At 39.4% G+C, this 12,592-nt stretch overlaps 2 protein-coding genes across 6 annotated transcripts in view; one reads left to right on the top strand and one right to left on the bottom strand.

Annotated features, from left to right (window-relative positions):
- Positions 1 to 1,389: 1,389 nt before the first annotated feature.
- On the bottom strand, positions 1,390 to 10,623 carry stk24b (serine/threonine kinase 24b (STE20 homolog, yeast)). 2 transcript variants are annotated; one of them, XM_088014544.1, is made up of 12 exons: positions 9,851 to 10,623; positions 7,921 to 8,151; positions 7,306 to 7,362; positions 6,171 to 6,279; positions 5,810 to 5,967; positions 5,195 to 5,380; positions 4,961 to 5,109; positions 4,723 to 4,846; positions 4,565 to 4,633; positions 4,295 to 4,321; positions 3,720 to 3,856; positions 1,390 to 3,643 (listed from the first exon to the last, which is right to left on the bottom strand). In XM_088014544.1, exons 1-12 carry the CDS (start codon positions 9,890 to 9,892, stop codon positions 3,607 to 3,609), a joined length of 1,326 nt encoding a protein of 441 aa, XP_087870670.1. In that variant the 5' UTR covers positions 9,893 to 10,623; the 3' UTR covers positions 1,390 to 3,606. The 2 variants fall into 2 exon arrangements, with proteins under 2 accessions (XP_087870670.1, XP_014868424.1); XM_015012938.2 differs by lacking the exon at positions 4,295 to 4,321 and having other exon boundaries at positions 9,851 to 10,622.
- The window catches only part of LOC106907443 (sodium-driven chloride bicarbonate exchanger-like), a 47,627-nt gene continuing 44,050 nt past the window's right edge, over positions 9,016 to 12,592 (top strand). For all 4 annotated transcript variants that reach the window (XM_088014537.1, XM_088014540.1, XM_088014531.1 and 1 more), the window contains exon 1: positions 9,016 to 9,106. The gene's annotated coding sequence lies outside the window, so the exon portion shown is untranslated. The remainder of the gene's footprint in view (positions 9,107 to 12,592) is intronic.

The raw sequence follows: 12,592 nt of genomic DNA, 5'->3' as shown, positions 1-12,592 counted from the left end.
ACTTCACCAATTGTCACATAAATGTTCCTCAAAGAAGTCATGTCAAAAACTTAAATATAATGACAGGTTTTTTTTCTTTTTTAGTTTGATGTCATACAGTTGAAAGCATAAGTTTGAATACACCAAATGAATAGATATTATTCCGTTAGCTAAGTTGGTGTCAAACTACATGCACACTTTGTTTCTGCTTAGAATGCAAATAAAAATTCAGGTGTAATATCTCTGTAAATATTATTTGGGGAAACCTACAGAATAAAATGGGCGTTCACAAGTGCTGTAGCAAGCATTTCAAGTGCAATGGATGTGAGCATGAGTTTGTGGCCTTTAACCAATTTATACTGTAATTACTTTGAATAGGACTATCTCTAAAAATCAGTTATGTAAAAATTTCAGTTGCTCCACAAATAGCATTTGTATACTTAGCTGAATATTAGGCTACAAAATGTAGGTGTTTATTTTATGTTTTATGTTTCTCCTTGGTGCAGTATTTTGAGTTGCTGGTTGTTATTGCTTCATTTTCATCCAACATCGTCTCCTGCTGGGATGGGAAGTGCTGCTCCAGGCAGGTAAGACAAAACCGCACTTGCTGGACACGAAGGAAAACAAACACTGCATACGCGTCACCCTTAGCAGACCATCCACGCCATAAAATATGGTAGTGGCATCTTTATGCTGCAGTGATGCTTTTAAATAGGAAGAGGTTAGAATTGATGGAAATATAAAGTGAGCCAAATACAGGACGATCCTGAATGAAACGCTGTCTCTGCGTTTCCATTACAGATATGCACAAAACTTTGTCAATATTCCACTAACATAAACACCCCCACAATTTCACAATTGCCACGTTTCCATTGCAGTTTTGTGAAATACACTAATTTCCATACAACTGCAAAATCACCTCATCCTAGCACAAAAACCTTTATTGATAAATGTGGGGGATTTTCTACAAAATTGGCGTGTTTCCATTAAGCAGATTTATTTCTGTAATTCTAATTCGCGTAATTTTATGGTCAATGGAAATGCAGCTACAGGCTAAAGACTTGTTAGTTCATCTTCCAAAAGAACAATGACGCCTAAAAAGTACAATAGAACAAAAAAATAGTTCCTGTCAATGTATGTTTATGTTACTAAGTTGGTGGTGGCTGTGGGGATAAATACAAATCCACTTTTTAGATTGTTTTGTAAAAGAAAAAAAGAGTGCACATACATCATGCTAATAAAGTCAAAATCTTGTGTGCTGCTTTGTGTTTATGATAAAAGTCCCCCAAAATAAAAGGATGTTTGTGGTGATGAAACAAAATGAGAAAGTGTATGAATATGCTTCTTTATTTGTGCATATGTAAAAGAATTCACTCTTTTATACATGCACAGCAAAGAGACCAAACAAAGTTCTCAGTTAGCATTAGATCTTTATTTCTCATGTCACTTTAAAAGCTTACATTTAACTTGGGAATTTTCAAATGACACAAGCAAAGATTATATACAGTACTATAAATCATCAGCTATAATAAAGGAAATCAAATGTACACATTTTGTTGTTATTTCTGTAGCATATGTTTTTTTTCGGAAAGGTATAGATATTTTTTTTTTTGCCAGAGGCAGATGCCCATATCCATAAAGCATTCCATATTTCCATACTTAACTCTTTGCTGTTATAAAAATATTGGATATTTCTTAATTTTTCTCAATCCCTGTTTTGACAAGTGCATCTTGATGCGACTCCTCAACATTATTGCTGCAATAGCACAGTAGTAAATTCTGGAACTCTTAAGTAAACATATATATAGTAAAACATGGCTATTAGCAACTGGTTTTGTTTGTTGTTTTTTTTTACTTCCTCTTACAGGAGTCTTTAAATACTCAACACTTTCAAAGTGCACAAAACGGATCTGAAAATTAGAAAAACAAAAAACAAAAACAAAACAAAAAAAAAAACAAAGGTGCAAATCATACTACTAGTGAAAGCGTCAGAGAGGACATGGCACTTCTATAGCAAGAGGTGAAGATGGACTAAACTGTGCAGCTAGGCTTGATTTTGGCCAGAATAAATGATGCGCTTGAGCTCTTGTGGTCAGACACGGGCCGGTACTGGAAGTTCTGGTTTCGAAACCACTAAAATTTTGCGTCAGATTGGTTCTAGGTTGTAAAAAGTCCTTTTAATGAAAGTTAAGAGAGAGCGTCTGGTGTTGTCTATGGAGCACAGAGTTCCTGCACTGCTGGTCAACTAGCTTATTTATATAATTTTGTTTTCAAATAGAAAACCCTCTAGGAATAACTTTCTTTTCCGTTTGTTTGGATTTTTTTTTGTTCAAATACTAAAGGCAACCATAACCATCCAATGCCGGCCCTTGCCTACTTTTCTTTGCCAGTTTTTCCTCATTTCCACTTTACTTTCTCAATACTGCTAAACTGAAGAAAAAGAAAATACTTCAACTGATATCAGTTTAATGTGGTTCCTCCCTTGTAACAGTCCACTACCTTTTATTCTAGTCCTAAAGTCTTTCAGTTCCCTAAACATGAATACAGGTAGAGGTTTTTTTCCTTCTGCTTCTTCTACACAAAGTTAACTTAATGATTCTGTAGGATGCTGAAATGAAACACTGAAACTCGGTCGCTTGAAAAAAAGAACAAAAAACAAAAAAAAAGACAATTGTCACATATGTGTAAAACGAAACCAACTAAATCTGCGACGAATGTTAGGACGCTGAAAAAGGCAAGGCATTTTCTGTTGGAGTAACCTTTGAAATGTTTTAAATACCTACGTTGTCTTTAATCAGTATCTACAAAATGCGCATCGACCATTTTGTACACAGTGATTTATTTTCCGCAATGATAACTTGTAATCATGTACAGCATGGCGCCCCCTCCTGCCTCGGAGGACAAAGTCCACTTAAAGCACTTTACCTGAGGTTTCTTTAAGAATGCTGCAATTTGCCTAAACAGGGAGTTTCACAAACGAAACCAAACACACACACACATGCACACGCACACACACATGCGCACGCACACACACATGCGCACGCACACACACATGCGCACGCACACACACACACACACAGCTTTTAAACTTGGATAACATCCCTGCAGGTTCATCGAGCATGCTCTCATAGGTTCTGGGGATATGACGCCTGCATTTAGAGAACGGGGAGGGTCTGAAGGGAGACTTTCAGCTCCTCATCCAGCAAAATCCATGCAGAGACTCTGTGTGAGGCATGAGGAGTGTCACATGTGCAAAAGCCCAAGGACAGACTTGGCTATTGCTGTTTTTTTTTTTTGTTTTTTTGCAGCTGGTCGCTCTCACTTTTGAGTCTTTTTTTTCTTTTTCCCCCTGCTGCACCATCGTAGCTTCCAAACATCTTCTTTCAGTAATGGATAAAAGAAGCTCTGCAAAGTGTCTCTGTTCTCCACTTTGGAGTTCAGTCTTTTTTGTTTTTTTTCTTTTTTCTTTTTAAATAACAGGCTAAGTTAGCGCCCCTCACGTGGAGGTCAAATGCAGCCAGCTGGTATTGAATGACTTGACCCTCAACGTTTAACCCTCTGACCTGGCTAGGGTGTTGATGGGATGTGGGGACCTGGGAGAGCAGGTTTGGGGTAGAGAGCCAACCTCTAGGGGGAGGAGGAAGATCTTCTGCTTGTGGAGAAGCTGTAAAAAGTAAAACAAAAGGTCAACAACGGAGCAGTTCAGCCGCATTCTATATGAACATGAGTAGAGCGGTTACCTCTGGAGCCTCTGCACCATGTGAGCCACCAGGGAATCGGAGATGCCAGGGTAGGCCTCTTCAGCCAGCAGGATGGCCGCTCTCAGCTCGTCCAGGACCAGGGGGTTCCCGTTCACCTGCTCCTGCCGCGCCTTTAGCTGAGGTGGGAGTCAAAGCATGACCCAACCAGTTCAAACGCTTTGTAGAAGTATCCATACCCGTTAAACTCACATTGTGTGACCTTATAACGAGGAAGGAACCGTATGTTTTCCTCCTAGATATTAAAGTCTCCTAAAGTGCCCCAAAGAATTACCACTGGTTGTTTTTCCATCTCTAGAAAAGTGTCTCATGTAGAGACAGATTTAATATCGTGAACATGCTCGAGGGCCAGCAGTCCTTCCTGCCCCTTGAATCATAAAAGTCACATTAAAATGTAATATTCCACAGCCGGACATTGTTCTACGCTTTGCTTCATCCAGAGGGTCTGGACTCTGCTTCCTGGAGGTGTGGACTCTGTTGAGGCTTTAAATGTAACCCAATCACTAATGTTTGTTTGTGACGTATGTAATGTCCCAGTGTGACACTGTGAAGCTTACCAGAAATTGCCTGTGAACAACCATCCGCTGTGAAGAAAAAAGTACTGAGTCGAACAAAATGGCTGCAAATGTTAACTTAACCATAACCAGTAAAAGCCAATAAATGCCTTTGCTTGTGTAGAATGAAAAGTCTAAGTACACCCATTTAAATAAAAATGAACCTAATTTCATAGTCTCATTTTGCAAAAAAAACAAAACAACAAAAAATATTACATTTCATTAAATTACATAATAGACTTTTTCAGTGAGCATTGAGGGTTGGATCCTCACCTCAGCTAATGCAGGAGAAATGACCGTGGTCAGGCTCTGTGAATAAGGCCTCCTTGGAATGTCTTTTGTCTGAGGAAAGAAATAAAGAAATTAAAAACCAGTGATGCTTCATATTGTGAGCATTATAAAAATAACTTTTTACAAACGCATTAGCTGACCTGGTCCGTCCCCCCCGACTGTCCCTCTCCATTCTGTAGTTTCTTGGGGTCCTTTTCTCGGATGGTGAAGATCCAATCATCACTGCCAAAGTCATTCCCACCTGACGCCTGGCCATCCTGTTCTCTGATTGGACCGACATTTCAAAAGAATTATCAGTACAAGCAAAGAGTCTGATCAGCTCTCAAACTAAAGATGAAGGATGAACTATATTTCCTGCTGAAACGGCAGCACACTTACGAGTCCGACTCATCTGAACTGGACTCTGTAGTTCTGGACTGCTCAGCCTTCCACCTCTTGTACTTGTCCACCAGCTCTGTCAAGTATGACGTCTTCTTCGCATGGCGGACGATCAATTTATGCTTCAGCAGTTCTTTGGCAGTCGGCCTCTGCAGAAAGAGCAAAAAAGAAAGTGAGGCAATGCAGTCTGGAGAAATGAGCCAAAACATACAGAAATTATGCTAGACTACATACAAAACTGGGCTCTTTGTTGAGGCAGGCCTCGACAAACTCCTTGAGAGGTTTGCAGTAGTTGCCCTCGAGTGTGGGCGGGTTGTTCTTTGGAATGAGGAATAACACCTTCATGGGATGGAGGTCTGAGTGAGGCGGCTCGCCTTTCGCCAGCTCGATAGCTGTGATTCCAAGTGACCAGATGTCGGCCTGGAACGCGCAGGAGAAATAGGAATAACAGCAGTGCTTTGAAATGATACAGTGTCTTGCACAAGAATGCAAACCCCTTGATGCCTTCTGTTTTCAATGGATTTATTTAGTATTGTCACAAACCAACAAGGGCTAAAACGATTAATCAAATTTATCGCGATTAATTGATAACTTGCTGAAACAACATACTCAGAGCAATAATTAAGTCAAAACTGTACAAAGATTTTAAAAAAAAAACCTTTGCAAATATGCTACCCTGAACTAAAACTTTAGTTGTAAGTTGAAAAATCTGCAGAAAGTACCAATTTTTTTAACCTTTTAATCAATAGAATTGATTACTAAAATAATTGTTAGCTGCAGCCCTAAAACCAACTCAAAGTAGTGAGTAACTCTTTCCATGTGCCAAAGGCTTGCTCTGTTTGAACTCACCTTAGAGTCATACGCGGACTGTTTGATCACCTCCGGGGCCATCCAGAAGGGCGTCCCGACAAAGGTGTTCCGTTTGATCTGAGTGTCTGTGAGCTGGCCCGCTACTCCGAAGTCGGCCAGCTTCACCTCTCCTTGCTCGGACAGCAGCACATTGGCAGCTGTGGACAAACGGAGAGCGTTAACGGTGAAAAAACTCTTGGTCTTTACAAAGCTGTCCGTCTACATCGATTTGGCATCAAACAGAATTCTCAGGTGAAACGCAGACTGTATAATGAATGAAGGCTTAAGTGGATGTCTATAACATTAATGCGCAATATGATATTCGCGTGTATGCACTCTCTGAAGCCATTTAGTCAGCTACCTTTAATATCTCTGTGGATCTTCTTCTCTGAGTGCAAGTACTCCAGACCCTTTAGGATCTCTCTGAGGATTGTGGCAATCTGAGTCTCATCTAGTGCGCCGGGCTCCATCTGTGACAGGAAAACAAACAGAGACACATGGCCATCGGGAACTTTACTCGTTTCACTAAATGGTAGCAATATGTGTAGATAAAATTCTAAGCTAGCTTGGATTTGGTGGGATGTATTAATAGTAGTGGGCATAAAAAGTTATTGCATACTTGCAGATTTCACCGCTTTGGTGTTTTTTTGTCACAACTAAATGTTTCAGGTGATCAAACAATGTGACAAAGATTACCAGAGTAATTTTAAATACAAAATTTTGTTTAAATTATATTTCTATTTAATAGAAAAAAGCTAGCCATATCAACACAAATATGATAAATCTTCAGTTTTTAAATCCTAACTCAACTGTGATTTATTTTTTTGTACCATTTCATTAGCCAAACTACGGTTAGATTACCAGACCTGTAGAGTTAAGAAACTACTTAAGTAGAAGATGTCAGACAACATGAAGTAGGCCAAACATAAAATCCCAATAAGCAACACCATGTCCTGAACTAAAGAAATTCAAGTTGAGAACAAAGTCATTGACATGTGTAGGTACAACTCAAAGAGAAAATACCTGGACTGTTCAAAGTCCTCTTTGACTTTGACTAATGACCAGCCTAGGCATGCTAGTCACTTTCATTCAGATCAGTAGCTAGCTTTGCAATGGATATAACCTCCTGCGACAAAGACATAACACTAGGGGCAGGATACTCTCAATTCTGGCTAGAAATTGAGAGTTGAGATACAAATGTTGAAGTTTTTTCCCCTCCAAGCTACATAGACTACCCAATATTTGAGATGTAGGTTTGCTAGGAACTTAAAGCAGCAATACTTTAGACCCCTTTTTATTTATTTATTTTTTTAGGTTACAACATGCAGCCCTATTTGTAACAACTTCCTAATGTCTTTGAAGCACAAACCTCTGCAAATAGCTTTAGACTCTGTCACTAATCTGTCATCTGAGTTTTGTTGAAGTTCAGTAAAAAGAAACAAGACATAAGGACAAGCAAAGTAGACGTTTTCTGTGTGAACAGAAAAACCACTTACCAAATCTAGGGCAGAGCCCCCACCCAAATACTCCATGATGATCCATAGCTTTGTGTCCTGCATTGATGGAGACAGAAAAAGAACAGAAGCTCTTTACTGCTTGGCTGCATGCAAGGAGAAAACACACAGGCTCCCAAATCCAGACTCTTAACACAAAACTTCCTACAAGCCAGTGAAAACTTGAATAAGTTGTGATGACCCTATTAAGAGTCTGGTAGTCAGGTGGGTGTTTCAAATCATCTGAGGCTAATCCTTTTTTTAATTTGGGATTATTCACAAGGAAGAAGTGGGTTAGGGAAGAAAATCTCATTCCATCAGCTCATTTAAGATGCTGCTATGCCAGCTAAAACAAGTGTGCTATATGTCCAGTGCTTTGGAAAACCACTTGTTTAACTTTTTTTACACACTTTGTAATGATTACAATCATAAACATTAATGTACTACATTTGGATTTCATGAGACAGCCCACATACTCTTTCCTTTCACTATTACACACCATTTTGTGTTTAGCTAACGCATAAAATTCAGTTAAACTACATGAAAGTATGTGGCTACGATGTAGCAAAATGTAAACAATTACTGGAGGATATTGTGAATTTGTAATTAGGTGGCTACCTTCAGGTAAGAACCGTAATACTTGGTAACAAACGGACTGTCGCATTGGCTCAGCACGGTGATCTCCTGCTGGATGTCTTCAATCTCGTCTTCCGCTTCCTCCAAGTCTATGATCTTAATGGCCACCACCTTCTGCGTGCGATTGTCGATGCCTTTGAATACCTCGCCAAAGGAACCCTTTCCGATGCGCTCCAACTTGGTAAACAGCTCCTCGGGGTCCACTCGGACATTCTGGTCGTTGACGGGAAGAAGCAAGGGGAAGGGAGAGGGAAGGTGGATTTAAATAAAAAAAATCATAATAAACAGAATGAAAGAAAGGTTGGGAGTAAGTCAGAAATGCTGGCAGGGTGGCATTCTTTCACTCATTGCAACACTTGGTTTATGTAAAGAGAGAGACACGGGAGAGGTAAAAGGGGGAAGAGTAATGACTGGATAACGTGCAGGTTCAAAATAAAAGTAATAAAATTAAAACCAACTGCTAAATTTATCATTTTATGTTTAATCCCTAGATAACCTTTAGTATGTTGATGACAGTATAAAGAATCACTAATCAGCTGAAGGCTACAACTTAACCTATAAAACAGCCATCATGGACTTCAAACATGACATTCAACAGAAAAACTGAACCAGGAAATGAATTTTCCACAATGTTCTATAGGCTATTTCTCTGTGGCATTCATATCATAGAGTGAAATGGGGAGAAAACAACTTGCGTACCACAGGAAGTGAACTAAAATGACTTAACTCTCCAGAGGCTGTTATGTGGAAAACACTAGAGTAGGCGCTGACAAAAAACAACTTCCTTTTATGACCTCTTTTGGCCAGAGAAATGCTCATTACATCCACTTTAAGGCAGAAGACTTTTGAAAAGAGACACCCTCATTATTATGAAAAGACATCAAAAGCTGCTGAAAAGAAAATACACATTTTCCACAAAAAGCATTAAGAAAGGCACTTATGTTCAGCACTGTCAATTTAAAATCAGGGGTTTGCATGCGTCCCTGTTCCAACACACCTGAACCACACAGCTTAATTACCTCCTCAGTAAGTAGTCAAGTTTTCCAGCTAATGACCTCATTGTTTGACTCAGGTGTGTTGAAGCAGAGATGCATTTAAAAGTTGCAGGACACCACAGCCAGATGACTGAATTTGAGAAGACCTGGTTTAGGTGATTGGTCGTGTCTAGGTAGGTTGAGTGTTGTCCTGAACTCTATTTAAAGATGATAAATTCAGCAGCTCTGAGGGTTTAATATGTAACCCAATCCTGCTTTAAACTTAAGAACTTTCCCTCTACCTGTCTGATGCCGTTTGCTCACCAATTTCTTAAAAAAACAAAAAACAAAACCCTATTAAGTCTTAACTGAACAGTGCATCCCTACTGAGATTAAATGACAGACTCAGTTGTACCCTTTATTCTGGTTTAATTGTCGTCTTTAGACAGTTTGTTCCTCTGAATCGTGTTATAGTAAAAGAGGAATTCAAATGTTTATGTATCCAAAAACTAGCATCCTACATGTTTTAGATGAGCCACTGCTCCAACACAGGTTTTAGAAATGGCTGGATTACTTCGTAAGCATGTCATCAGGTTCTACAGAACCTACAAATGAACAATTTTATCAAGGTGTGCTGGATCAGCGGAACATCAATAATATTCAGGACTGGACTTGGCAACCCCTGAAGTCCCCCAGAGATGTTGCACGGTGCAACATTTCTCGGGGTTTCAATTACATGGCGTGGCATTTTTAGAATTTTAAATCCTGAGGTGTCTCGTGAGAATTTCCGAGCCATACTAAGGTCCTTAAACGCTTCATCTCACTAAGCTGTTTAGGTGCACAGCATTATTAACCCTCAACAGGGACTCAGTGTACAGTATGTTCTAATGCCCTCCCCTGCATAAAGTAAAACGAGCCTATTAAAAAACAGTTCTTACCTGCATCCCCGGCAGGTTACCCTGAACGGGAGAATGGGCCATGATGAAGGCGACTGGGTTTGCTCCTCGTCCTGTAACGCGGGGGCTTAGATCGCCCCGGCTGTGATGCTTTCAACGCTATTAATCCTGTAGGATTCCTGGCTATCCAGATCTGAAGAGAACAGTTTTCGCTGCTGTTAAACTGTGACACCACCGTCCTCCCAACACTCACTGAAGTCCCCTTACAGTCACAGAACAGCCCAAAGAGTCCAAAAACAGCTGAACCCACTAACTGACGTCTGCTAACGCAGATGCTAGCTGCGAAGCTGCAAACAAGAAATCCGCAATGTTAGCATGCTAACCTGCTAGCTAAGCGTTAAATCCAATTTGTCGCTTTAGAAAGTTGAGCTGCTGTAACTAACCTTATCTCCGATAACTTATTTAGAAGCAACCGCTATTTATATTGGAACGAGCCCAAGTGTCACTTTGTAATTGTACAACGTCTCAGTAACGATGCTGTCAGATAGCAAACATGGTTAGCAGGTTAGCTCCCAGAAGACCCGATAAACGGTCCTTGCGCGCGCCGCCGCGGAGCGCACTGTGTCTGCATCCGGCAAGAACAAGAGCCGGAGTCCGGGGTGCACCCAGCCTATATCTCCGCCCCGACCAGTCCTCAGCACCGCTTAAAACCTGGCGTCTTCAACAGGGGGGGCAGCTCACAGATGTTTTTGTTTCCTCCCTCACTTTCGACCCGTAATCTCGGCCATCTTGTCGGTGCCGTGACGCCGAGCTGGGCGGATCCGGATCATCAGCAGCAACATCCTGACATCTCAACAGCCTCGGTGCTGATGCCAGCCGCAGACTGACATTCCCATAGCTTGTAAGGAAACTTCCAGCATCATATTTGCAACTTGTATTTTTATACAAGTTGCAAATATGATGACTCCAAATTAATGACACAACCATTCGTCATGGATGGATTATTATTTTGACCAAAATTTGTAAAGCCCCTCTATTTCTTCATCTGCTTACATCTCTTCATCATGAGTTTACAAACACTGCTTTGCAAAGATATTCAAATCTCTAGATCTTTTTCACATTTTACCTTGTTAAAACTACAAACCTCAGTGGTATTTCATTATTTTGTTGTCAGCGATGTTGACAAACCGGTCAACATCGCTGGCCGTAACTGACTTAATAGAAGAAATAACCAATGCAACAGATAGTAAGAAACTGGCAGTAGGGATATTTATAGATTTAAAGAAAGCTTTTGATACAATAAATCATGAAATCCTACTTAAAAAATTAGAACGCTATGGAATTAGGGGAGTAGTTTCTGACTGGATGAGGAGTTATTTAAAGAGCCGGAAACAATTTGTGAAATTGGGAGATGTGGAATCTGATTGGCAGGAGACTGTCTGTGGAGTACCGCAAGGATCAGTATTGGGACCAGTTTTATTTAATCTTTATATAAATGATATCAGTAAAGTGTCCAATGTATTAAAATTTATCTTATTCGCTGATGACACAAATATTCTAGCCTCTGGCGACAATTTAGAGCATCTTCTCTCAACAGTCACCTCAGAGATTAGTAAGTTAAAGATATGGTTTGACCATAACAAATTATCCCTAAATTTGGACAAGACGAAAATCATGGTCTTTGGGAACTGTTATAAAAATACTGAAATCCAAGTTCAAATAGAGGACGTAACTCTAGAAAGGGTTTTTGCTAATAAGTTCCTCGGTTTAATAATAGATGACAAAATCAGTTGGAAACCTCATATTAAACATTTACAGAGTAAACTCAGTAGAAGTATATCCATATTGGCTAGAGCTAGACATGTATTGAATGCTAAATCACTTCATATTCTATATAACTCTCTGATTTTACCATATCTATCATATTGCTGTGAAGTGTGGGGAGTTAATTACAAGAGCTCTTTACATCCGGTAACCGTCCTACAGAAACGAGCCATTAGAATCATCCATAATGTTGGTTATTATGAGCATACAAACCCGCTCTTCATAAAATCCAGAATTCTCAAATTTGACGAGCTTGTAGAATTTAAAATGGCTCAATTTATGTTCAAAGTATCTAAAAAGTTGTTAGCTGAGCACATACAGAGCACGTTTTCTGAAAGAGAAGGGGGGTATAACTTAAGGGGTCGCTCGAACTTCAAGATCCGCAATTTTAGAACAACAAGAAAAAGCTTCTGTATTTCAATTAAAGGTGTAAAGTTATGGAACAAGTTACATGAAGATTTAAAACAAAGCAATAGTTTAATACAATTCAAAAGAAAGTACAAAGAGGTAATTTTCAATAGATACACATATGGGTGACAGAAAGCAATAAGGTGTGTATTGCAGATAACAACTTGGTGTAAGGGTTTAGAAAGACAAACCAGCATAAAATGGGAAAATGTATAGGTAAATATTAGTAACTGTTACTTCTGACTGCCACTTTGATTTTGATTTTTTTAATGACAGTAGAACTCTAAAGTCTCAAGTGTTTAGGGGTAGGAGTTTATAAGTTCTCACTTCTTCCGACCCCATTTTGAGCATGATACAACTGAAACAAAAAATCTGTATTTTCTCTTCTTTCTTATGCACTTCTTGTTACTGTGCACTATTTTATTTTTATATTTGTATCATGTTCGAATAAAATTTCATTTCATTTCATTTCATTTAATTTTGTGACACGTCAACACAAATTATACATTATTGGACGGAAAGCATATGTACACAAATGGTTTTACAAAAAAT

Source organism: Poecilia mexicana, unplaced genomic scaffold, assembly GCF_051168715.1.
Source record: "Poecilia mexicana isolate PSO_F unplaced genomic scaffold, ASM5116871v1 scaffold_2, whole genome shotgun sequence".
NCBI classification, from domain to species: Eukaryota; Metazoa; Chordata; class Actinopteri; order Cyprinodontiformes; family Poeciliidae; genus Poecilia; species Poecilia mexicana.
The sequence above is the reverse complement of the archived record's forward strand: the minus strand, read 5'-3'. Positions and strand labels throughout refer to the sequence as shown.

Bases quoted from the DNA above. Each gene is read 5' to 3' on its own strand.
- stk24b (XM_088014544.1), bottom strand. From the start codon at position 9,892: ATGGCCCATTCTCCCGTTCAGGGTAACCTGCCGGGGATGCAG. The intron at 5,110-5,194 runs GTATGTAGTCTA...CTCTTTCTGCAG, and splicing joins TCAACAAAGAGCCCAGTTTT to AGGCCGACTGCCAAAGAACT. The intron at 3,857-4,294 runs GTAAGCTTCACA...CTCCCACCTCAG, and splicing joins TTGTTCACAGGCAATTTCTG to CTAAAGGCGCGGCAGGAGCA.